Source organism: Oncorhynchus masou, chromosome 25 (genome assembly GCF_036934945.1).
Source record: "Oncorhynchus masou masou isolate Uvic2021 chromosome 25, UVic_Omas_1.1, whole genome shotgun sequence".
Classification (NCBI taxonomy): Eukaryota; Metazoa; Chordata; class Actinopteri; order Salmoniformes; family Salmonidae; genus Oncorhynchus; species Oncorhynchus masou.
This window is the reverse complement of record NC_088236.1, coordinates 25,667,005-25,691,780: the sequence shown is the minus strand read 5'-3', so window position 1 is coordinate 25,691,780 and position 24,776 is coordinate 25,667,005. Positions and strand designations below refer to the sequence as shown.

The 24,776-nt window shown below is 42.8% G+C and overlaps 1 protein-coding gene across 1 annotated transcript in view; it reads right to left on the bottom strand.

The window, feature by feature from the left end:
- LOC135513972 (single-stranded DNA-binding protein 2) overlaps positions 1 to 24,501 on the bottom strand; it is a 141,091-nt gene extending 116,590 nt beyond the window's left edge. The window contains exon 1 of the mRNA XM_064937034.1: positions 24,143 to 24,501. Coding sequence (XP_064793106.1) covers positions 24,143 to 24,198 — 56 coding nt within the window. The 5' untranslated portion in view covers positions 24,199 to 24,501. The remainder of the gene's footprint in view (positions 1 to 24,142) is intronic.
- Positions 24,502 to 24,776: the final 275 nt, after the last annotated feature.

Genomic DNA, 24,776 nt, shown 5'->3' with positions numbered 1-24,776 from the left:
CACAGGTACATGTTCATTAATTGTTTATGGTTCATTGAACAAGCATGGGAAACAGTGTTTTAACCCTTTACAATGAAGATCTGTGAAGTTATTTGGATTTTTACAAATGATCTTTAAAAGACAGGGTCCTGAGAAAGGGAAGTTTCTTTTTAGAAAGGAAATCAGTCAATTGAAATTAATTAATTAGGCCCTAATCTATGGATTTCACATGACTGGGCAGGGGTGCCTGGGAGAGCATAGGCCCACAAAAGAGCTTTATTACAGACAGAAATACTTTTCAGCACCGCGTCCCCCCAACCCCGGTACTGGGTTGGCGTGGTTACACATGGTCTGGATGTACTGCCAAATTCTCGAAAACAACGTTGGCGGTAGCTTATGGTAGAGAAATTAACATTCAAATGGTGGACATTCCTGCAGTCAGCATGCCAATTGCACTCTCCCTCAAAACTTGAGACATCTGTGGCATTGTGTTGTGTGACAAAACTCAATTTTAAATTGGCCTTTTATTGTTGCACCCTTCACAATCACTGATTATTATTATTTGACCCTGCTGGTCATCTATGAACATTTGAACATCTTGGCCATGTTTTGTTATAATCGCCACCCGGCCAGAAGATGCCTGGCCACCCCTCATAGCCTGCTTCCTCTCTAGGTTTCTTGCTAGGTTCTGGCCTTTCTAGAGAGTTTTTCCTAGCCACCGTGCTTCTACACCTGCATTGCTTGCTGTTTGGGGTTTTAGGCTGGGTTTCTGTACAGCACTCTGTGACATCAGTTGATGTAAAAAGGGCTTTAAAAATACATTTGATTGATTGATTGTCCCCAGCACAAAGTACACCTGTGTAAGGGTCATGCTGTTTAAACAGCTTCTTGATATGCCACACCTGTCAGGTGGGTGAATTATCTTGGCAAAGGGAAAATGCATACTAACAGTGATGTAAAACAAATTGTGCAAATAATTTGAGAAAAATATGCTTTTTGTGCATATTGAAAATGAAGATTTTTTTGTTGACATTATAGGTCATTAATCAATCACAGCCCTCCTGCATATTCATCAAATCACCAGCAGAGGGAGTTCTGTTTGAATCCATTTTCCCATTCACTGTGTTGGTGGTGCTCATAACATTTATCATAACTTTAACAGTAGCAGAGAGCACACTCTGGAAATGTGATGTACTTGTAGAGCCTATTGTTTAAAACAATATGTAAAAAAAAGGTACTTTTGGGATATTAATAGTTATAATGTTGAATAAATTAATGTGGAAAATGTTATTACAGAATGTAGTGGTACTCCATATTTTAGAGCTAACTATTAGGAGTATAGTGGCACCAAGGTGCTGCCACGCTGGTAAGAAAGATCTGGGAGGCAGGCGCAGGAATGTGTAATAGAGTTTTATTTCTTACCCAAATTACGGTGTCCTGTGTAAAGGCACGGGAACGAAGATCAAACAAACACATAACAAAACACAGGGTAGAAACCCAAAACAAAAGAGTGAGGAGTACCTTGAATAAATAACACATGTGCACAATGATTATCACACGGGACGAGACCCGTAATCATCTGCACAATCCACAATGGCATGAAAGCCCAAAACACACAGCACAGGTACTCACACGCACCAATGGACACTGTAACAATAATGGACAGCACCATGGTGAACAAAGGGTACATATATACAAATACAATCAGTGGGAATAGGGGCCAGGTGTGCGCAATGAACGTTCCAGAGGGATCCGTGACAGGTGTTGTCTGTATCATGTATGGTTCACGGATCATTGGGTCTTACATTGGGCATTACATCTCGCATGTATAGGTCTAAAAACAGCCTAAAATGGCCACTTTCACGATTTTCACCCCAAAAAATTGCGTTACAAATGTAAAAAGCATAACAAACATCCTTCCTCCCAATGAAGTTTCTTTGTGAGAATCGGCAGAACAATATTTTCGGGCTATGCGGGCACACGCACATAATGCACACACAGCAACATTGAACATACTAGAAAGACACTCGTACAACACCCCAAAATGTGACATGCTAAATAAGAAACACAATAGAAGAGACATGAAGATACAAGCTATCCAATTAAGAAGCATAAAAGCAAGATAAGCAAACAAGGTAAAATACGACAGACAACTGTGGGTTTCCCTGACTGATCTCTTGTTGTATGTGTGTTTTCCGCTGCATTTATTTGTCATCTGTTCTGGGGTTACAGGAAAAGCTGTGCGGGCGCTCCATACCGTAGTTACTGGGCATTTAGTGTCACCGTGGGCAACACAAAACTTCCTGCCCAAACCAGAGAGGATGAGAGAGGAGTTACCGGAAGCAGAGAGGAGGAGAGATTCAGAGAGAGGAGTTATCAGAGAGAGAGAGGAGGAGAGATTCAGAGAGAGGAGTTACCGGAGGCAGAGAGGAGGAGAGATGAGCTACCGGAGGCAGAGAGGAGGAGAGAGGAGTTACCGGAGGCAGAGAGGAGGAGAGATGAGCTACCGGGGGCAGAGAGGAGGAGAGATGAGCTACCGGGGGCAGAGAGGAGGAGAGATGAGCTACCGGGGGCAGAGAGGAGGAGAGATGAGCTACCGGAGGCAGAGAGGAGGAGAGATGAGCTACCGGGGGCAGAGAGGAGGAGAGATGAGCTACCGGGGGCAGAGAGGAGGAGAGAGGAGTTACCGGAGGCAGAGAGGAGGAGAGATGAGCTACCGGGGGCAGAGAGGAGGAGAGATGAGCTACCGGGGGCAGAGAGGAGGAGAGATGAGCTACCGGGGGCAGAGAGGAGGAGAGATGAGCTACCGGAGGCAGAGAGGAGGAGAGATGAGCTACCGGAGGCAGAGAGGAGGAGAGATGAGCTACCGGGGGCAGAGAGGAGGAGAGATGAGCTACCGGAGGCAGAGAGGAGGAGAGATGAGCTACCGGGGGCAGAGAGGAGGAGAGATGAGCTACCGGGGGCAGAGAGGAGGAGAGATGAGCTACCGGGGGCAGAGAGGAGGAGAGATGAGCTACCGGGGGCAGAGAGGAGGAGAGATGAGTTACCGGAGGCAGAGAGGAGGAGAGATGAGCTACCGGGGGCAGAGAGGAGGAGAGATGAGCTACCGGAGGCAGAGAGGAGGAGAGATGAGCTACCGGGGGCAGAGAGGAGGAGAGATGAGCTACCGGGGGCAGAGAGGAGAGATGAGACCGGGGGCAGAGAGGAGGAGAGATGACCGGGGGCAGAGAGGAGGAGAGATGAGCTACCGGGGGCAGAGAGGAGGAGAGATGAGCTACCGGGGGCAGAGAGGAGGAGAGATGAGCTACCGGGGGCAGAGAGGAGGAGAGATGAGCTACCGGGGGCAGAGAGGAGGAGAGATTCAAAGAGAGGACTTTCAGGAGGCAGAAAGGAGGAGAGAGTCAGAGTGTGTCTAATTAAAACAGGTGTGTTCTGGGATGCCTCCGGGGTCCTGAGGGATGTGCTGGGTGATAAACTCAGTCATCCGTTCTCCATCTTTTGAACGGAGAGAATAAAGACTTTCAGGATCCTATGCCTTACCTTTCTTCTCCCTCCTACTTTCATACTATCTGATAGAGACAAAGGGCTTGTGTCACGTCCGGAGGACCACGAGATGTCCCGTGAGGATGCCTGATGTGATATGGGGTCTTCTTTGCCGAGTGAAACATTGCCTCCCTGTTCTGTCTGTTGATCAAAGGATGACTCCCTGTTAAAGCTCAGTAAGACGCAGCTGCTTTGATAGTTGCTGTACATCTTTAGCAGGTAACACGATCGAAAGACAAGGAGGGTTCTCTACAGATAAAAGAGGACTTTGGGAGGCTGTACAGCAGACTACTAGTGTCATGTTGTCATCACTGATATTTGCAGAGGCTTTGTGGGCCATGTTAGATACAGGGTTTTTCTTCGACTTTGATTTTGTAATCCGAGATTGGCGCTAATCTGAGGGGCCGGTGGATTAAAACATTTAGACAAATAGTCTAAATAAATAGTCTAATATAGTCCCTCATATCTGTGTGTCTAAATTAGGCTTGGGCTGTATCCAAATTTTCTTATTGTCATGCAGTTCTTCTCTCGTCCTGGGATTTACGGTATTACCAGCATGGTACACAAGGGGCGCTAAAAACGTAAGAAAAAATAGTGTACCGCTATCACGAGAATGCTAATAAAAGTTGCACAAAATAATAGTGAAATCACAGAGACGATGTTAACTAAATGCTAACGAGCAAAAACGATCATAAACAAATTGCAAAGACAGGAAAATCCAGCTCATAAATTTATACAAGCATAGCTAGTAGCTACCGAATGTAATTTTCGGGTGAGTGAGGACATTTCCAAGCGAAAGTAAATAAGAGAAATTGTGCAAATGAACAAAGTTGTGATGCATGCTTTTCTGAAGAACAGATGAGAGAATAACAGAGGAGAAGAAAATGCTAGTGGGAAGCACAGGAAAAAAATGGCAGCTGTACAGATAACTAATCCAGAGCTCTTTGAATTCTGTCAGAAAGCCATTATAAGTTATCTGACAGCAAACTGACAAACATGACCTCGTGTGCAGCACAACAGACTCTGATAGATATATAACGCTATGGACTGTCTATGGACACCTGCTGTCTCCCGTTGTGCTATTTACAAACAAACACCTGACTGGCTCAACTGTTCTGGGGAACGGTAAGCTTCATAATGTAAAACATTGTCAAATAATGCAACAGGTGAAATGAAGAACGCAATCTGCTTTTTCTCCTAACGTATTGCACAAGTTGACTGCAGATATTAACTTAAAAAGTAGCTACAAATATTCCCATTTATTGAAAAATGCCAAAGAAATAGTTTTGACGGTACTGAAAAACAATCCCTTGGCTTTTTCCAAATACCCCGGGATACGGTATACCGCACAAGCCTAGTCTGAATGGCAACAATATTGAGTAGGTGACAATTCTCTCTGTTGTCGTCAAGAGAGCAGATAAGCTATTAGCCCTACAATCATTACTGGAGTTGAACTGAACTGCCATGCATCAAGCATGGCAGTTCAGTAGAGTGGTTGAACCATATGGGAAAGTTGTGTAGCCTAGGCAGACAGGAACTAAGACAGGCTTACCAGATGGACAGTTTATCAACAATATATTCTCGACTGACCTAGCAGAGGAGAGTTTAACTGGTGCTAAAGCCCTCAGGGTCTGTAGGGTCTTTCACTGATGTTTTTACATGAGTTCTGTCTGAACATTGGCCAGCAGAATCAGGTGTGATCACTGCCCAGCGTAAGCGATCTATGAGTGGGAGATGTGTGTTAAGTGCTGGGGTCAGATGAGCAGCCATTAGAAAGCATCAGACCATGAGGTCCTCTAGGACACCAGCTACCCACACCTGACCCTCATCTGACCTTCTCGCTTTTCTTTCTCATGATCATTCACTCACTCACTCATCTCTCTTTCCTTATTTTTCTTCCGTGCAAACTCACCCACCTGTCACTAGCCTAGTGGTTAAGAGTGTTGGGCCAGTAACCAAAAGTTTGCTGGTTTGAATCCCTGAGTCAACTAGGTGAAAATGTGCCATTGAGCAAGGCACTTACCCTAGTTTCTCCTGTAAATCGTTCTGGATAAAAGCGTCTGCTGAATAACTAAAATGTAAACAATTCTTACATATAATCTCCAACTTAGACTAAGCACTCAGCATCTTTCAACTGATTTCAGTGTAAAACATGGATAGGTAGACTGATGTTTCAAGCACCTACATCTGGTGATGTTTCAGTGCAGTTCTGTCCTGTGACTTATTGTCAGAGACAGGTAAGTGGCAGCCAGCAGGAGACTCCGTAGCTAAATCAGTATCTGACGTGCAGTATGGCCTACAGTAAGGATCCTCCAGGTACACTGAGCAGCTCCTGTGGCATATTGTGATGTTTCAGTACAGTCTGTGGCTCTGTAAGAGAGAATAAACACTCCCAGCATGCACTGCTCCGCCTCAGTCAGGTGCGATGCTGTGTTGGCTGGTTCCTGCCAGGAGCAGGAGGTGTCTCACGTGCCTGTGTCTAAGCCAGGAGATGGTAAGAAACTGTGTGTGTGTGTGTGTGTGTGTGTGTGTGTGTGTGTGTGTGTGTGTGTGTGTGTGTGTGTGTGTGTGTGTGTGTGTGTGTGTGTGTGTGTGCGTGTGTGCGTGTGCGTCTGTGCGTGTGTGCGTGCGTGTGTGTGTAACAATGCGACAAGGCGAGGATCCAGAGACAGTGAGTAGCCTACATATTTACATAGCAGCGGGAAGTAGGGGTGCTGAGGGTGCTGCAGTACCCCGTGAAAAATCGGAATTAAAATAAAGTTTTAATAAACAAAAGTAGTCCTGTATTAGCAGACCGTTATAGAGCTATAGCACATGCAAGAACAATTTTCCCGCAGCTATGCTTATTTTTTAAATTTGTTTGCATGCTAGTCTGCAGAGGTTTTCAGATTAATGGAACAAGCACCGGTCTGATTCACCAAGCGAAACTTCAGTCACTCAGTCAAGCACAAAATAAGCTAAACAAGCAACATTAAGATAGCCAGCAAGCATGGATACAGCTTTAACGACAGTTACATTTCAATCATAATTCTACATCATACAAGTGCCATGATGCTCTGATCAACAGCAGCTGAATTCAACCAAGGAAAACTCCCACAGCAAATTATACTAAGGGAAGGTAACAGTGTACCGAGGGAGGAGTGTGTCAATTGCATGCTTTTGTTTTCAAAGGAAGAATACTTGGTTTATAACCAGACAGACACCGGACAGGAGCAAACATATTCAAACTGAAAACTGTCGAACACTGACACCTAAACTAAAGACCTTGGTTTAAAAGCTGACAGTGTTTTATTATACTTGTATTTTATTTTGAATCCTGCGGCTCTGTTGGGCTAAATTGCTGTTTGTAAATTGCTGCTATCTGTCCCGGAATCCTGCCAGATAAGCCGGGAGAGACGCGAAAGCCCGGCAGTTGCTGGCTCTGCGGTCTCAAATGGAGGTCGCTATTGAACATTTCCAACGTTGCAGGAGCTGCGTTTACTGCTTTGTTCCGGGACATTGTGAACCGGGTTGACTTTCAATGTAGCAACTGCTTGCTTGCGGAGGACTACAGGAGCGAAGTAGCTACTCTTAGCAAGCAAGTAGCAAACCTACATAAGCTACTGGGGAACCCACGCCCACCTACTTTTTCATTTTCTTCCACCCCAGTAGCCAGACGCCGCTCTGGTCTAGTGGAAGTTTTGCCGCCATGTCGGCTCTCCACAGCCGACTGGCCAATGCTAGGCAGGGTTCCATCCCCGAAAGGGCCTCCCCGTTCCCTGGAGAACGGATCTGATTTCGACCCAACCAACCTGCCATAGAGATACGTCACTCACTATGGAAAGCGAAGAAGGCGTCCTCTGGCAACGGTGGTCTTCATGGAGATGTTGAGCCCGGAACTGACACAGACCAGAAACAGCTTTGCCTCCCTGGATCCAGAGGTTCTGGTGCCTTCGTCCATGGTGGCTTCCCAATCAAGATCGGATCCGGAGGTACCTACATCTTCATCCTCGACTTCATCCTCAGGTTCAGCTCCTCGGAGCTCCCAGTCTCACCGGACCGTGAGGCTGCCTGAGAGACCGGCCCATTCAACCACACCAGCTGTCCTCATAGGCAGCTCTATGATGAGAAATATCTCGGTCCCCAAGGCAAAAACCCTGTGCTACCCAGGAGCATGAGTACAGGACATAACAAGGCTGCTTCCGACTGTTCTACCACAGATGCCGGGAGCTGACACTGTCGTAGTCCATGTGGGGTCAAACGACATCAGGAGGGCTAGCTCGGAACATTTGAAAATGGATTTGAAAGAACTGACTTTAGCATTAAAAGACTCTAAAAAACCAGCTAATAATTTCAGATCCAGTACCATCGTTGGGCCGCGGGTGTGAAAGATTCAACAGACTGCTGGTATTACACATCTGGCTAAAAGACTACTGTAGCTCTGCTGGAGTCACTATTATTGATAACTTTGACACCTTCTGGAAACAGAAGATACTCTACAGGAATGACAGAGTCTATCCAAATCATCTTGGCTCCTGGATTGTGTCCACACATTTCAAGGCTGTGTTGAAGCAATGACTGGTAAATGATCCAAGACCAGCTCAGTTAATCCGTACCATTGTGACAATGAGTCGTCATAATGCTGCATAAAATGTATATGATCTTAGGGGCATTGGAAAACACAATGTAAGTAATTTAATTTATGTACCCCTAATTGCACCGAATACATCTGTTTATCCTCCAGCTATTGTAAGCAGTAATCATGAGCCTATAAACCAGAGTTACACTGTTAGCACTGAGGCGGTGTGCAATAGTAGGAAGACCACTTTATGCAGCTCACCCTGCACTATCAGCTCCAATGTAAATAACATGAGGAAGTCTACCTCTGATAAGCTTCCCAGTTAAGCATTAAAAACAATCAAGCAACCCAGAAAAGTGCTAAAAATAGCCCATATTAGCATTTGTAGCCTAAGAAACAAGGTCCATGAAGTCAATAGCTTGCTTGTAACAGATGACATTCATATTCTGACTATCTCTGAAACTCACTTAGATAATACCTTTAATGATACAGTGGTAGCAATACATGGTTATAACATCTACCGAAAAGACAGAAATGCCAAAGGAGGCGGTGTTGCTGTCTATATTCCGAACCACATTCCTGTAAAGCTTAGAGGAAATCTAATTTTAAATAACTGTTGAAGTAATATAAAGCCCATTCTTGTGGGAAGCAGCTATAGACCACCAAGTGCTAACAGTCAGTATCTGGATAATATGTGTGAAATGCTTGATAATGTATGTGATATCTGCTTTAAAGCAATATCCAAATCCATAGGATGTAGTGATCACAAAATAATAGCCATATCTAGGAAAACCAAAGTTCCAAAGGCTGAGCCTAATATAGTGTATAAGAGGTCATACAAGAAGTTTTGTAGTGATTCATATGTTGATGATGTAAAGAATATTTGCTGGTGTGTGGTGTGTAATGAGGAGCAACCAGACGCTGCACTTGACGCATTTATGAAACTATTTATTCCAGTTACTAATAAGCAGGCACCCATTAAGAAAATGACTGTAAAAACTGTTAAATCCCCTTGGATTGATGAGGAATTGAAAAATTGTAGGGATTGAGAGGGAGGAGGTAAAAGGTATGGCAAATTAAGTCTAGCAGCCCAACTGATTGATAAACGTACTGCAAATTAAGAAATAATGTGACTAAACTAAATAAAAAGACAAATAAACTACACAATGAAACAAAGATAAATTATATAAAGAATGATAGTAAAAAAGCTTTGTGGCACCTTAAATGATTTTTTTTAAAAGCCAATTCGGCTCCTTCATTCATTGAATCAGATGGCTCAGTCATCACAAAGCCCATTGATATCGCAAACTACTTTAATTACTTTTTCATTGGCAAGATAAGCAAACTTAGGGATGACAAGCAAGCAACAAACGCTGACACTACACAACCAAGTATATTGGACCAAATTATGAAAGACAAGAATTGTACATTTGAATTCCGTAAAGTCAGTGTGGAAGAGGTGAAAAAAGTATTGTTGTCTATCAACAATGACAAGCCACCGGGGTCTGATAATCTAGATGGAAAATTACAGAGGATAATAATAGGTTTCGCCACTCCTATTTGCCAAATCTTCAATTTAAGCCTACTAGAGAGCATGTGCCCTCAGGCCTGGAGGGAAACTAAAGTAATTCCGCTACCCAACAATAGTAAAGCCCCCTTACAGGCTCAAATAGCCGACCAATCAGCCTGCTACCAACCCTTAGTAAACTTCTGGAAAAAAATGTGTTTGACCAGATACAATGCTATTTTACAGTAAACAAATTGACAACAGAATTTCAGCATGCTTATAGGGAAGCACACTCAACAAGCACAGCACTTACACAAATGACTGATGATTGTCTGAGAGAAACTGATTATCAAATTATTGTGGGGGCTGTCTTGATAGACTTCAGTGCAGCTTTTGACATTATTGATCATAGTCTGCTGCTGAAAAAACGTATGTGTAATGGCTTTACACCCCCTTCTATAATGTGTATAAAGTCTAACAGAACACAGAGGGTGTTCTTTAATGTCTATCAAATATAATCCAGTCAAAATCAGGAATTCCCCAGGGTAGCTGCTTAGGCCCCTTGTTTTTTTCCAATGTTTTACAAATGACATGCCACTGACTTTGAGTAAAGTCAGAGTTTCTATGTATGCGGATGACTCAACACTATACACATCAGCGACTACAGAGACTGAAATGACTGCAACACTCAGCAAAGAGCTGCAGTTAGTTTCAGAGTGGGTGGCAAGGAATAAGTTAGCCCTAAATATTTTTTAAACTAAAAGCATTGTATTTGGAACAAAACACTCACTAAACCCTAAACCTCAACTAAATCTTGTAATAAATAATGTGGAAATTGAGCAAGTTGAGATGATGAACTGCTTGGAGTAACACTAGATTGTAAACTGTCATGGTCAAAACATATTGATGCAGTAGTAGCTAAGATGGGGAGAAGTCTGTCTATAATAAAGTGATGCTGTGCCTTCTTAACAACACTATCAACAAGGCAGGTCCTACAGGGTCCTAGTTTTGTCGCACCTTGACTACTGTTCAGTCGTGTGGTCAGTTGCCACAAAAAAGGACTTAGGAAAATTGCAATTGGCTCAGAACAGGGAAGCATGGCTGGCCCTTGGATGTACACAGAGAGCTAATATTAATAATATGCATGTCAATCTCTCCTGGCTCAAAGTGGAGGAGAGACTGACTTCATCACTACTTTTATTTATGAATGCACAAGTTGTCTGCTAAAACTACTGGCACATAGCTTGGACACCCATGCATACCCCACAAGACATGCCACAAGAGGTCTCTTCACAGTCCCCGAGTCCAGAACAGACTATGGGAGGCACACATTACTACATAGAGCCATGACTACATGGAAGTCTATTCCACATCAAGTAACTGACGCAAGCAGTAAAATTAGATTTTAAAAAACAATAAAAAAACACCTTATGGAACAGCGGGGACTGTGAAGCAACACAAACATTGGCACAGACACATGCATACACACACACACACAATAACATACGCACTATACTTACACATGGATTTAGAACTGTAGATACAGTGGGGAGAACAAATATTTGATACACTGCCGATTTTGCAGGTTTTCCTACTTACAAAGCATGTAGAGGTCTGTCATTTTTATCATAGGTACACTTCAACTGTGAGAGACGGAATCTAAAACAAATATCCAGAAAATCACATTGTATGATTTTTAAATAATTAATTTGCATTTTATTGCATGACATAAGTATTTGATACATCAGAAAAGCAGAACTTAATATTTGGTACAGAAACCTTTGTTTGCAATTACAGAGATCATACGTTTTCTGTAGTTCTTGACCAGGTTTGCACACACTGCAGCAGGGATTTTGGCCCACTCCTCCATACAGACCTTCTCCAGATCCTTCAGGTTTCGGGGCTGTCGCTGGGAAATATGGACTTTCAGCTCCCTCCAAAGATTTTCTATTGGGTTCAGGTCTGGAGACTGGCTAGGCTACTCCAGGACCTCGAGATGCTTCTTACGGAGCCACTCCTTAGTTGTCCTGGCTGTGTGTTTCGGGTCGTTGTCATGCTGTAAGACCCAGCCACGACCCATCTTCAATGCTCTTACTGAGGGAAGGAGGTTTTTGGCTAAGATCTCGCGATACTTGGCCCCATCCATCCTCCCCTCAATACGGTGCAGTCGTCCTGTCCCCTTTTGCAGAAAAGGATCCCCAAAGAATGATGTTTCCACCTCCATGCTTCACGGTTGGGATAGTGTACTTGGGGTTGTACTCATCCTTCTTCTTCCTCCAAACACGGCGAGTGGAGTTTAGACCAAAAAGCTCTATTTCTGTCTCATCAGACCACATGACCTTCTCCCATTTCTTCTCTGGATCATCCAGATGGTCATTGGCAAACTTCAGATGGTCCTGGACATGCGCTGGCTTGAGCAGGGGGACCTTGTGTGCGCTGCTGGATTTTAATCCATGACGGCGTAGTGTGTTACTAATGGTTTTCTTTGAGACTGTGGTCTCCCTGCTGCAGTGTGCTTCACGGAAACATGGCTCACTGGAGAGACGCTATCCGAAGCGGTGCAGCCAACGGGTTTCTCCACGCATCGCGCCGACAGAAACAAACACCTTTCTGGTAAGAAGAGGGGTGGGGTGTATGCCTTATGGCTAACGAGGCATGGTGCGATGAAAGAAACATACAGGAACTCAAATCCTTCTGTTCACCTGATTTAGAATTCCTCACAATCAAATGTAGACCGCATTATCTACCAAGAGAATTCTCTTCGATTATAATCACAGCCGTATATATCCCCCCCCAAGCAGACACATCGATGGCTCTGAACAAACTTTATTTAACTCTTTGCAAACTGGAAACCATTTATCCGGAGGCTGCATTCATTGTTGCTGGGGATTTTAACAAGGCTAATCTGAAAACAAGACTCCCTAAATTTTATCAGCATATCGATTGCGCAACCAGGGGCGGAAAAACCTTGGATCACTGTTACTCTAACTTAAGGCCCTGCCCCGCCCCCCTTTCGGAAAAGCTGACCACGACTCCATTTTGCTGATACCTGCCTACAGACAAAAACTAAAAAAAGAAGCTCCCACGCTGAGGTCTGTCCAACGCTGGTCCGACCAAGCTGACTCCACACTCCAAGACTGCTTCCATCACGTGGACTGGGACATGTTTCGTATTGCGTCAGATAACAACATTGACGAATACGCTGATTCGGTGTGCGAGTTCATTAGAACGTGCGTTGAAGATGTCGTTCCCATAGCAACGATTAAAACATCCCCTAACCAGAAACCGTGGATTGATGGCAGACACAAGAGGCATGTGGCAGGGTCTACAGTCAATCACGGACTACAGGAAGAAATCCAGCCCAGTCACGGACCAGGATGTCTTGCTCCCAGGCAGACTAAATAACTTTTTTGCCCGCTTTGAGGACAATACAGTGCCACTGACACAACCTGCAACGGAAACATGCGGTCTCTCCTTCACTGCAGCCGAGGTGAGTAAAACATTTAAACGTGTTAACCCTCGCAAGGCTGCAGGCCCAGACGGCATCCCCAGCCGCGCCCTCAGAGCATGAGCAGACCAGCTGGCTGGTGTGTTTACGGACATATTCAATCAATCCCTATACCAGTCTGCTGTTCCCACATGCTTCAAGAGGGCCACCATTGTTCCTGTTCCCAAGAAAGCTAAGGTAACTGAGCTAAACGACTACCGCCCCGTAGCACTCACTTCCGTCATCATGAAGTGCTTTGAGAGACTAGTCAAGGACCATATCACCTCCACCCTACCTGACACCCTAGACCCACTCCAATTTGCTTACCGCCCAAATAGGTCCACAGACGATGCAATCTCAACCACACTGCACACTGCCCTAACCCATCTGGACAAGAGGAATACCTATGTGAGAATGCTGTTCATCGACTACAGCTCGGCATTCAACACCATAGTACCCTTCAAGCTCGTCATCAAGCTCGAGACCCTGGGTCTCGACCCCGCCCTGTGCAACTGGGTACTGGACTTCCTGACGGGCCGCCCCCAGGTGGTGAGGGTAGGTAACAACATCTCCTCCCCGCTGATCCTCAACACTGGGGCCCCACAAGGGTGCGTTCTGAGCCCTCTCCTGTACTCCCTGTTCACCCACGACTGCGTGGCCATGCACGCCTCCAACTCAATCATCAAGTTTGCGGACGACACAACAGTGGTAGGCTTGATTACCAACAACGACGAGACGGCCTACAGGGAGGAGGTGAGGGCCCTCGGAGTGTGGTGTCAGGAAAATAACCTCACACTCAACGTCAACAAAACTAAGGAGATGATTGTGGACTTCAGGAAACAGCAGAGGGAACACCCCCCTATCCACATCGATGGAACAGTAGTGGAGAGAGTAGCAAGTTTTAAGTTCCTCGGCATACACATCACAGACAAACTGAATTGGTCCACTCACACAGACAGCATCGTGAAGAAGGCACAGCAGCGCCTCTTCAACCTCAGGAGGCTGAAGAAATTTGGCTTGTCACCAAAAGCACTCACAAACTTCTACAGATGCACAATCGAGAGCATCCTGGCGGGCTGTATCACTGCCTGGTACGGCAACTGCTCCGCCCTCAACCGTAAGGCTCTCCAAAGGGTAGTGAGGTCTGCACAACGCATCACCGGGGGCAAACTACCTGCCCTCCAGGACACCTACACCACCCGATGTTACAGGAAGGCCATAAAGATCATCAAGGACATCAACCACCCGAACCACTGCCTGTTCACCCCGCTATCATCCAGAAGGCGAGGTCAGTACAGGTGCATCAAAGCTGGGTCCGAGAGACTGAAAAACAGCTTCTATCTCAAGGCCATCAGACTGTTAAACAGCCACCACTAACATTGAGTGGCTGCTGCCAACACACTGACACTGACTCAACTCCAGCCACTTTAATAATGGGAATTGATGGGAAATGATGTAAATATATCACTAGCCACTTTAAACAATGCTACCTTATATAATGTTACTTACCCTACATTATTCATCTCATATGCATACGTATATACTGTACTCTATATCATCCACTGCATCCTTATGTAATACATGTATCACTAGCCACTTTAACTATGCCACTTTGTTTACATACTCATCTCATATGTATATACTGTACTCGATACCATCTACTGTATCTTGCCTATGCTGCTCTGTACCATCACTCATTCATATATCCTTATGTACATATTCTTTATCCCCTTACACTGTGTATAAGACAGTAGTTTAGGAATTGTTAGTTAGATTACTTGTTGGTTATTACTGCATTGTCGGAACTAGAAGCACAAGCATTTCGCTACACTCGCATTAACATCTGCTAACCATGTGTATGTGACAAATAAAATTTGATTTGATTTGATTTTCTTCGGGTCATTGACCAGGTCCTGCCATGTAGTTCTGGGCTGATCCCTCACCTTCCTCATGATCATTGATGCCCTACGAGGTGAGATCTTGCATGGAGCCCCAGACCGAGGGTGATTGACCATCATCTTGAACTTCTTCCATTTTCTAGTAATTGCGCCAACAGTTGTTGCCTTCTCACCAAGCTGCTTGCCTATTGTCCTGTAGCCCATCCCAGCCTTGTGCAGGTCTACAATTTTATCCCTAATATCCTTACACAGCTCTCTGGTATTGGCCATTGTGGAGAGGTTGGAGTCTGTTTGATTGAGTGTGTGGACAGATGTCTTTTATACAGGTAACGAGTTCAAACAGGTTCAGTTAATACAGGTAATGAGTGGAGAACAGGAGGGCTTCTTAAAGAAAAACTAACAAGTCTGTGAGAGCCGGAACTCTTACTGGTTGGTAGGTGATCAAATACTTATGTCATGCAATGAAATGCAAATTAATTACTTAAAAATCAATACAATGTGATTTTCTGGATTTTTGTTTTAGATTCCATCTCTCACTGTTGAAGTGTACCTATGATAAAAAATTACAGACCTCTACATGCTTTGTAAGTAGAAAAATCTGGCGGTGTATCAAATACTTGTTCTCCCCACTGTATTAGTGGTGGAGTCAGGGTCTGATGGCACACAGTGTGTTGTGAAATCTGTGAATGTATTGTAATGTTTTAAAAATTGTATAAACTGTCTTAATTTTATTGGACCCCAGGAAGAGTAGCTGCTGCTGTGGCAGCAGCTAATGAGGATCCTTAATAAATACAAATATACATACAAACTTTTTCATACTGAACTGACGTGAACATTTCTAGACATGTTGAAACTTTCTGAAACAGGCACTAAGAAGTGCACTTGACCCTGGTTTGTCCTCTCAGAATAGTTTTTGTACAGTTCAGTGGTGCTGTGCTGTCACTTGTCATTACATCAGGCATAGAGAGAGAGGGGGAAGAGAGACAGATAGGGGGAGAGAGACAGAGAGAAAGAGAGAGAGAGGGGTGGAGAAAACCAGACCTTACTCCCACTTCATCTAGCATGACCCCAGTAGTGAGAACACAACATTCATCAAAAGTTCACAGCACAGAGACATGTAGGTGTATTAGACACACACCTTCACAGTGATACACATGCTACATCTGCTAGACACCAGAACCCTGTCTCTGTAGGGAGCCATTTGTAGGTCAATACTACAACAATGTCAATCAGACGTGTCAAACATATGGCCCACAGGCCGAAGGGGGTCCAATCTGGCCCCCGGTGGTTTGAGTCAAGAATATATACAGTTGAAGTTGGAAGTTTACATACACTTCGGTTGGAGTCATTGAAACTCGTTTTTCAACCACTCCACAAATGTCTTGTTAACAAACTATAGTTCTGGCAAGTCGGTGAGGACATCTACTTTGTGCATGACACAAGTCATTTTTCCAACAATTGTTTACAGAAATTATTTCGCTGTATCACAATTCCAGTGGGTCAGAAGTTTACATACACTAAGTTGACTGTGCCTTTAAACACCTTGGAAAATTCCAGAAAACTATGTCATGGCTTTATAAGCTTCTGATAGGCTAATTGACATAATTTGAGTCAATTGGAGGTGTACCTGTGGATGTATTTCAAGGCCTACCTTCAAACTCAGTGCCTCTTTGCTTGACATCATGGGAAAATCAAAAGAAATCAGCCAAGACCTCAGATTTTTTTTTTTTAGACCTCAACATGTCTGGTTCATCCTTGGGAACAATTTCCAAACGCCTGAAGTATCACATTCATCTGTACAAACAATAGTATGCAAGTATAAACACCATGGAACCACGCAGGCATCATATCGCTCAGGAAGGAAACACATTCTGTCTCCTAGAGATGAACATACTTTGGTGCGAAAAGTGCAAATCAATCCCAGAACAACAGCAAAGGACCTTGTGAACATGCTGGAGGAAACAGGTACAAAAGTATCTATATCCACAGTAAAACGAGCCCTATATCGACATAAACTGAAAGGCCGCTCAGCAAGGAAGAAGGCACTGCTCCAAAACCGCCATAAAAAAAGCCAGACTACAGTGTTGCAACTGCACATCGGGACAAAGATCGTACTTTTTGGAGAAATGTCCTCTGATCTGATGAAACAAAAATAGAACTGTTTGGCAATAATGACCATTGTCATGTTTGGAGGAAAAGGGGGACGCTTGCAAGCCGAAGAACACCATCCCAACTGTGAAGCACGTGGGTGGCAGCATCATGTTGTGGGGTGCTTTGCTGCAGGAAGGACTGGTGCACTTCACATAATAGATGGCATCATGAGGAAGGAGAATTATGTGGATATATTGAAGCAACATCTCAAGACATCAGTCAGGAAGTTAAAGCTTGGTCACAAATGGGTCTTCCAAATGGACATTGACCCCAAGCATACTTTCAAAGTTGTGGCAAAATGGCTTAAGGACAACGAAGTCACGGTATTAGAGTGGCCATCACAAAGCCCTGACCTCAATCCTATAGAAAATGTGTGGGCTGAACTGAAAAAGTGCATGCCAGCAAGGAGGCCTACAAACCTGATTCAGTTACACCAGCTGTCAGGAGGAATGGGCCAAAATTCACCCAACTTATTATGGAAAGCTTGTGGAAGGCTACCCGAAACGTTTGACCCAAGTTAAACAATTTAAAGGCAATGCTACCAAATACTAATTGAGCGTATGTAAACTTTGACGCACTGGGAATGTGAGGAAATAAATAAAAGCAGAAATAAATAATTCTCTCTACTATTATTCTGACATTTCACATTCTTGAAATAATGAGGTGATCCTAACTGACCAAAAACAGGGAATTTTTACTCTGAATAAATGTCAGGAATTGTGAAAAACTGAGTTTAAATGTAGTTGGCTAAGGTGTATGTAAACTTCTGACTTCAACTGTATATATTAATGGATACATTTTTTTCCCTATATTCATGCAGTTTCTTGACTGTCCAGCTCTCTAATAATTACTAGACAGGAAGCATCAAAAATTCTAAATAAGATGGCTAGAGGACTAGGAAATATAACACATTTTCAGTGCGGCCTTCTGGACATCATTGAAGACCGAATGCGGCCCCCGGGGGAAAATGAGTTCAACACCCCTGCTGTAAACTAATGAGCCAGTAAATTCCCCCAGTCCCTCGCTCTCTCTCTTCCTGCATCTGTTGCTCTCTATTTCTCTCTTCCTCTGATTCCTGCTGTGTAGCAAAAATGAGAAACAACTGAAGAGAAGACGGTACTGACTGAACTGTGTGTCAGATACAGCGACACCCCACTGATCAGTAGGATTGTGTGCTACAAAACATGAAATTCCCTCTCTTCTGTCCTTTCTTCTTCTCGTCCTCTCTTATCCTCTTTCTTCTCCTCTTTTACAGTTCTTCCTCTCCCTTGTCCTATATCTCTCGTTCACATCATACTTTCTTTCCATGTTAAGTTCCTTTCGTAGTTCGAACAGGTAAACAAACGATTTCCAAGATGTAAGAAATCTGTATGCATTTTTCACAAGAACACGTATTTCACACGTATATTTAACACATGTATGTGTGTGTACAGTAGTTTAGTAGGTCCCAGGAGAGCTAGGCTGTACTGTACCATTGGTAAACCATGGACAATCATACATCTAGTACGATTCAGACTAGCTTACCAACACACACAATTTATCAACAACTTTGTCTTGTCCAGGCCTATCTAGAGGAAGCCCTATGAGGAATCTCTCTCTCTCTCTCTCAATGACAAGATAAGGCAGAGATAGAGCTACGGGGTACAGTGCCCTCCATCCCTTTGTGTTGTTGCTGACCGCTCTCAGGGTTCCTCAATGAAACCTGGGACTCTGCGGATGTGTCTGGACATCCTACTGCAGACAGAAATGAATTAATGGTGTTGAAGTGAGAAATAGTCTACTGCTATGAACTTTGGTGGGTTAATCTTATCAGACGAAACAGACTGTTTTCATCCGGGACCAACATCACCGATGGTTCCTTTCCCTGAGAACCTGTAACACCGGTGACTACCAGAGCAGGTGTGAACATTCTGAGCACTGTCGGCGAACTATTACTGTTCTATAGACTAGCCTCCGAAATATACTGTAGACTACCTATTACTGTTCTATAGACTAGCCTCCTGTAAAAATATACTATACTGTTCTATAGACTACCTGTTACTATTACTGTTCTATAGACTAGCCTCCGAAATATACTGTAGACTAACTATTACTGTTCTATAGACTAGCCTCCGAAATATACTGTAGACTACCTATTACTGTTCTATAGACTAGCCTCCGAAATATACTGTAGACTAACTATTACTGTTCTATAGACTAGCCTCCGAAATATACTGTAGACTACCTATTACTGTTCTATAGACTAGCCTCCGAAATATACTGTCGGCGAACTATTACTGTTCTATAGACTAGCCTCCGAAATATACTGTAGACTAACTATTACTGTTCTATAGACTAGCCTCCGAAATATACTGTAGACTAATTACTGTTCTATTACTGTTATTACTGTTCTATAGACTAGCCTCCGAAATATACTGTAGACTAACTATTACTGTTCTATATTACTGTTCTACTAGCCTCCGAAATATACTGTAGACTAACTATTACTGTTCTATAGACTAGCCTCCGAAATATACTGTAGACTAACTATTACTGTTCTATAGACTAGCCCCCGAAATATACTGTCGACTAACTATTACTGTTCTATAGACTAGCCTCCGAAATATACTGTAGACTAACTATTACTCCGAAATATACTGTAGACTAACTATTCTATATAGACTAGCCTCCGTCGAATATACTGTAGACTAACTATTACTGTTCTATAGACTAGCCTCCGAAATATACTGTAGAAACTATATAGACTAGCCTCCGTATACTGTAGACTAACTATTACTGTTCTATACTATTAAATATACTGTTCTGTTCTATAGACTAGCCTCCGAAATATACTGTAGACTAACTATTACTGTTCTATAGACTAGCCCCGAAATATACTGTAGACTAACTATTACTGTTCTATAGACTGTTCTATAGACTAGCCTCCGAAATATACTGTAGACTAACTATTACTGTTCTATAGACTAGCCTCCGAAATATACTGTCGGCGAACTATTACTGTTCTATAGACTAGCCTCCGAAATATACTGTAGACTAACTATTACTGTTCTATAGACTAGCCCCGAAATATACTGTAGACTAACTATTACTGTTCTATAGACTAGCCTCCGAAATATACTGTCGGCGAACTATTACTGTTCTATAGACTAGCCTCCGAAATATACTGTAGACCTATTACTGTTCTATAGACTAGCCTCCGAAATATACTGTAACTATTACTGTTCTATAGACTAGCCTAAATATACTATTATTACTGTTCTATAGACTAGCCTCCTGTAAATATACTGTTCTATAGACTAACCTATTACTGTACTATTACTGTTCTATAGACTAGCCTCCGAAATATACTGTAGACTAACTATTACTGTTCTATAGACTAGAAATATACTATATTACTGTTCTATAGACTAGCCTCCGAAATATACTGTAGACTAACTATTACTGTTCTATAGACTAGCCTCTGTTCTATAGAAAAATATACTGTACTGTATACTGTAGACTAACTATTACTGTTCTACTAACTATTACTGTTCTAGCCTCCGAAATATACTGACTAACTATTACTGCCTCCGAAATATACTGTAGACTACCTATTACTGTTCTATAGACTAGCCTCCGAAATATACTGTCGGCGAACTATTACTGTTCTATAGACTAGCCTCCGAAATATACTGTAGACTAACTATTACTGTTCTATAGACTAGCCTCCGAAATATACTGTAACTATTACTGTTCTATAGACTAGAACTATTACTGTTCTATAGACTAGCCTATTACTGTTCTATAGACTATATACTGTAGACTAACTATTACTGTTCTATAGACTAGCCTCCGAAATATACTGTCGACTAACTATTACTGTTCTATAGACTAGCCTCCGAAATATACTGTAGACTAACTATTACTGTTCTATAGACTGTTCTATAGACTAGCCTCCGAAATATACTGTCGGCGAACTATTACTGTTCTATAGACTAGCCTCCGAAATATACTGTAGACTACCTATTACTGTTCTATAGACTAGCCTCCGAAATATACTGTAGACTAACTATTACTGTTCTATAGACTAGCCTCCGAAATATACTGTTCTATAGACTAGACTACCTATACTACTGTTCTATAGACTAGCCTCCGAAATATACTGTCGGCGAACTATTACTGTTCTATAGACTAGCCTCCGAAATATACTGTAGACTACCTATTACTGTTCTATAGACTAGCCTCCGAAATATACTGTCGGCGAACTATTACTGTTCTATAGACTAGCCTCCGTTCTAAATATACTGTAGACTAACTATTATTACTGTTCTATAGACTAGCCTCCGAAATATACTGTAGACTAACTATTACTGTTCTATAGACTAGCCTCCGAAATATACTGTAGACTACTATTACTATAGACTAGCCTCCGAAATATACTGTAGACTAACTATTACTGTTCTATAGACTAGCCTCCGAAATATACTGTCGGCTAACTATTACTGTTCTATAGACTAGCCTCCGAAATATACTGTAGTTCTATAGACTAGCCTAAATATACTGTTCTATTACTGTTCTATAGACTAGCCTCCGAAATATACTGTCGGCGAACTATTACTGTTCTATAGACTAGCCTCCGAAATATACTGTAGACTACCTATTACTGTTCTATAGACTAGCCTCCGAAATATACTGTCGGCGTTCTAACTATTACTGTTCTATAGACTAGCCTCTGTTCTAAATATACTGTAGACTAACTATTACTGTTCTATAGACTAGCCTCCGAAATATACTGTAGACTAACTATTACTGTTCTATAGACTAGCCTCCGAAATATACTGTCGGCGAACTATTACTGTTCTATAGACTAGCCTCCTATAGAAATATACTGTAGACTAACTATTACTGTTCTATAGACTAGCCTCCTGTCGGCGAATATACTGTAGACTAACTATTACTGTTCTAACTATTATACTGTTCTATAGACTAGCCTCCGAAATATACTGTAGACTAACTATTACTGTTCTATATAGACTAGCCTCCGAAATATACTGTAGACTAACTATTACTGTTCTATAGACTAGCCTAAATATACTGTAGACTAACTATTACTGTTCTATAGACTAGCCTCCGAAATATACTGTAGACTAATTACTATTACTGTTCTGTCGACTAACTAGACTAGCCTCCGAAATATACTGTAGACTAACTATTACTGTTCTATAGACTAGCCTCCGTAAAACTATACTGTTCTATAGACTAACTATTATTACTGTTCTATAGACTAGCCTCCGAAATATACTGTAGACTAACTATTACTGTTCTATAGACTAGCCTCCGAAATATACTGTAGACTACTATTACTGTTCTATAGACTAGCCTCCGAAATATACTGAAATATACTGTAGACTAACTATTACTGTTCTATAGACTAGCCTCCGAAATATACTGTAGACTACCTATTACTGTTCTATAGACTAGCCTCCGAAATATTTAATTTAATTTACCCACATTTTTGGCAATCATGTATTAGCCCAAAATTAAACCATTAACATAAATTAATGAAATAATGTGTAGAATAGGCTACATGTGCATCTCTCTCACACACCTCTCCCTTACACATACACACACGCAGGCACACAAACCCAGATGTTGGCGATTAGCAGTTTCAAGTTTTCAGTCACTGTCGTTACAGGCTTAAGCCGTCAAAACTAAGAAAGTCTTCAAACATATCTAAGACAATTCAGAAGAATAAAAAAGTGTGGGAAAGTGTGGGGTCAGTTGCAAACACAGTCACATATTGCACACATTTTTTCCACTAACAACCCCTACAAAAATTCCCATGAAGTATAATCAACATAATTAAAATGTCCTGTTAATTAATGCAGGATTATTTTCCTACTAGAGCAAACTGGCTCACATTAAACTACATTTCCAACATGACGTTTATGAACACTTAGAAGAAAGCCTAGAATAGACCTACATGAATGCGTTGGTATAAGAGTGTGTCCGGTGTTTTCGTGAAGCAGAATATTACATAACTTATGCGACAACAACAATGTAGACCTCACCAAGTTCTCCTGTCTGTCTCGCAGGAAATGTCTTTGTCTTTAGACACGTCTTTGTGATCACTCAACGGAGACATTCCTCAGAAATTATTCGGAGGCGACTGTAGGTCTTTGCATAACATGATTTTTGAAATTACATTTTTTTTTTGTGACAGTAGACAAGCCACCGGGCACCGGCGACAACGAGATAACTATTTGCTCAACTAAAGAACACATCGGTTTCAACGTGCATGCATTATAATCCATTAGCATATTAGTGATGTGTTTTCCTAAAATGTACAAAAGCTTATTGTTTAAGCAACTTGGCCAGTAGGGTGCACTATGCAAGTAAAAGGTTTGGTAATGGTAATGATAGCCTAATAATAATGATTACAGATACCGGCTGCACATTATGCTGGCTATTGGACAGACTTCTGTGTCCAGTGTGTCGGATACTGCGTGTTGCGAGGTAGCATGCAATGGGTTGATGGAACTAATAACGATAGTATTGCCTGCTTGTCAACCTAATGCAAAGATAACTTCCAATGACAACAATATGCACGATGTGGGCATGAAAGCGTGCGTAAAGCTCCACTGAACATGACAAACCGTAGGCTATTCTTTACAACTACTACCTCTACAGCCAGTAGCCTATAATGTTTTTGCATAGCCAAGGCTGAACTGGCAAACTGTAGAACGATAAGCATTGGTGTCAAAAGATGTGCCTCTAAGAACCACCGCCATGTACGTCGGCAAGCATCATGCATATATTCTATTTCACCATGTTCTATTGTAATCAATTTATCAAGAAATGTACATGGTCAACTTTTAAAGCCTGCCAATACGCCTAGCAAAGCACCATCCATGACTCTTCTGAGTCTTGTAATGTCTCTCTTCTACGAGCAGCTTCTTGTGTGACTGCCCCGGACGCTCATGAACTTTCCCCATTGCCGCGGTCCCCCCCTCTCCCCCTCCCACATGAATAAAACTTACTTTTCTCTGGCTTGGCTGTCGGACGGCACGTTGTTACTCTTGCCTTTGGCGTACATGCTTGCAGAGAGCTCCGATTGTCACGCACCTGTCAACCCATCACAACCTCCCTGGGTACAGCCCCGTCACCATGGTGACACAAGCAGCGTCGCTTACCATTGGCTGTCCCGGTATTTGAGCACGCCCATTTTCTGTGGTAACCGCTAGTGACTGACAGTTGGCTAGCCACGCCCTTCCAAATACCCCCATCTCTTTCTCTGCCTCTCTCACTCTCTCTCTCTCTTTGCTTCTCTCTCCTCCTGCCTGCCTTGGCTGTGTGTGTGTTGGAAAGGTGCTGCCTGGCTCTCCCTGGCTCACACACATGAACATTCATTTACACACAGAGAAGCACAAACTCACGCACCCTTACAGACACACACACGCACACACACACACACACACACACACACACACACACACACACACACACACACACACACACACACACACACACACACACACACACACACACACACACAGAGAGAGAGAGAGGGAGAGAGAAGAACTCAAGCATGCACACTCTCTACCCTCTCTCTCTCTCTCTCTCTCATACACACTCTACACACACACACAAATATACAGACACACACACACACAT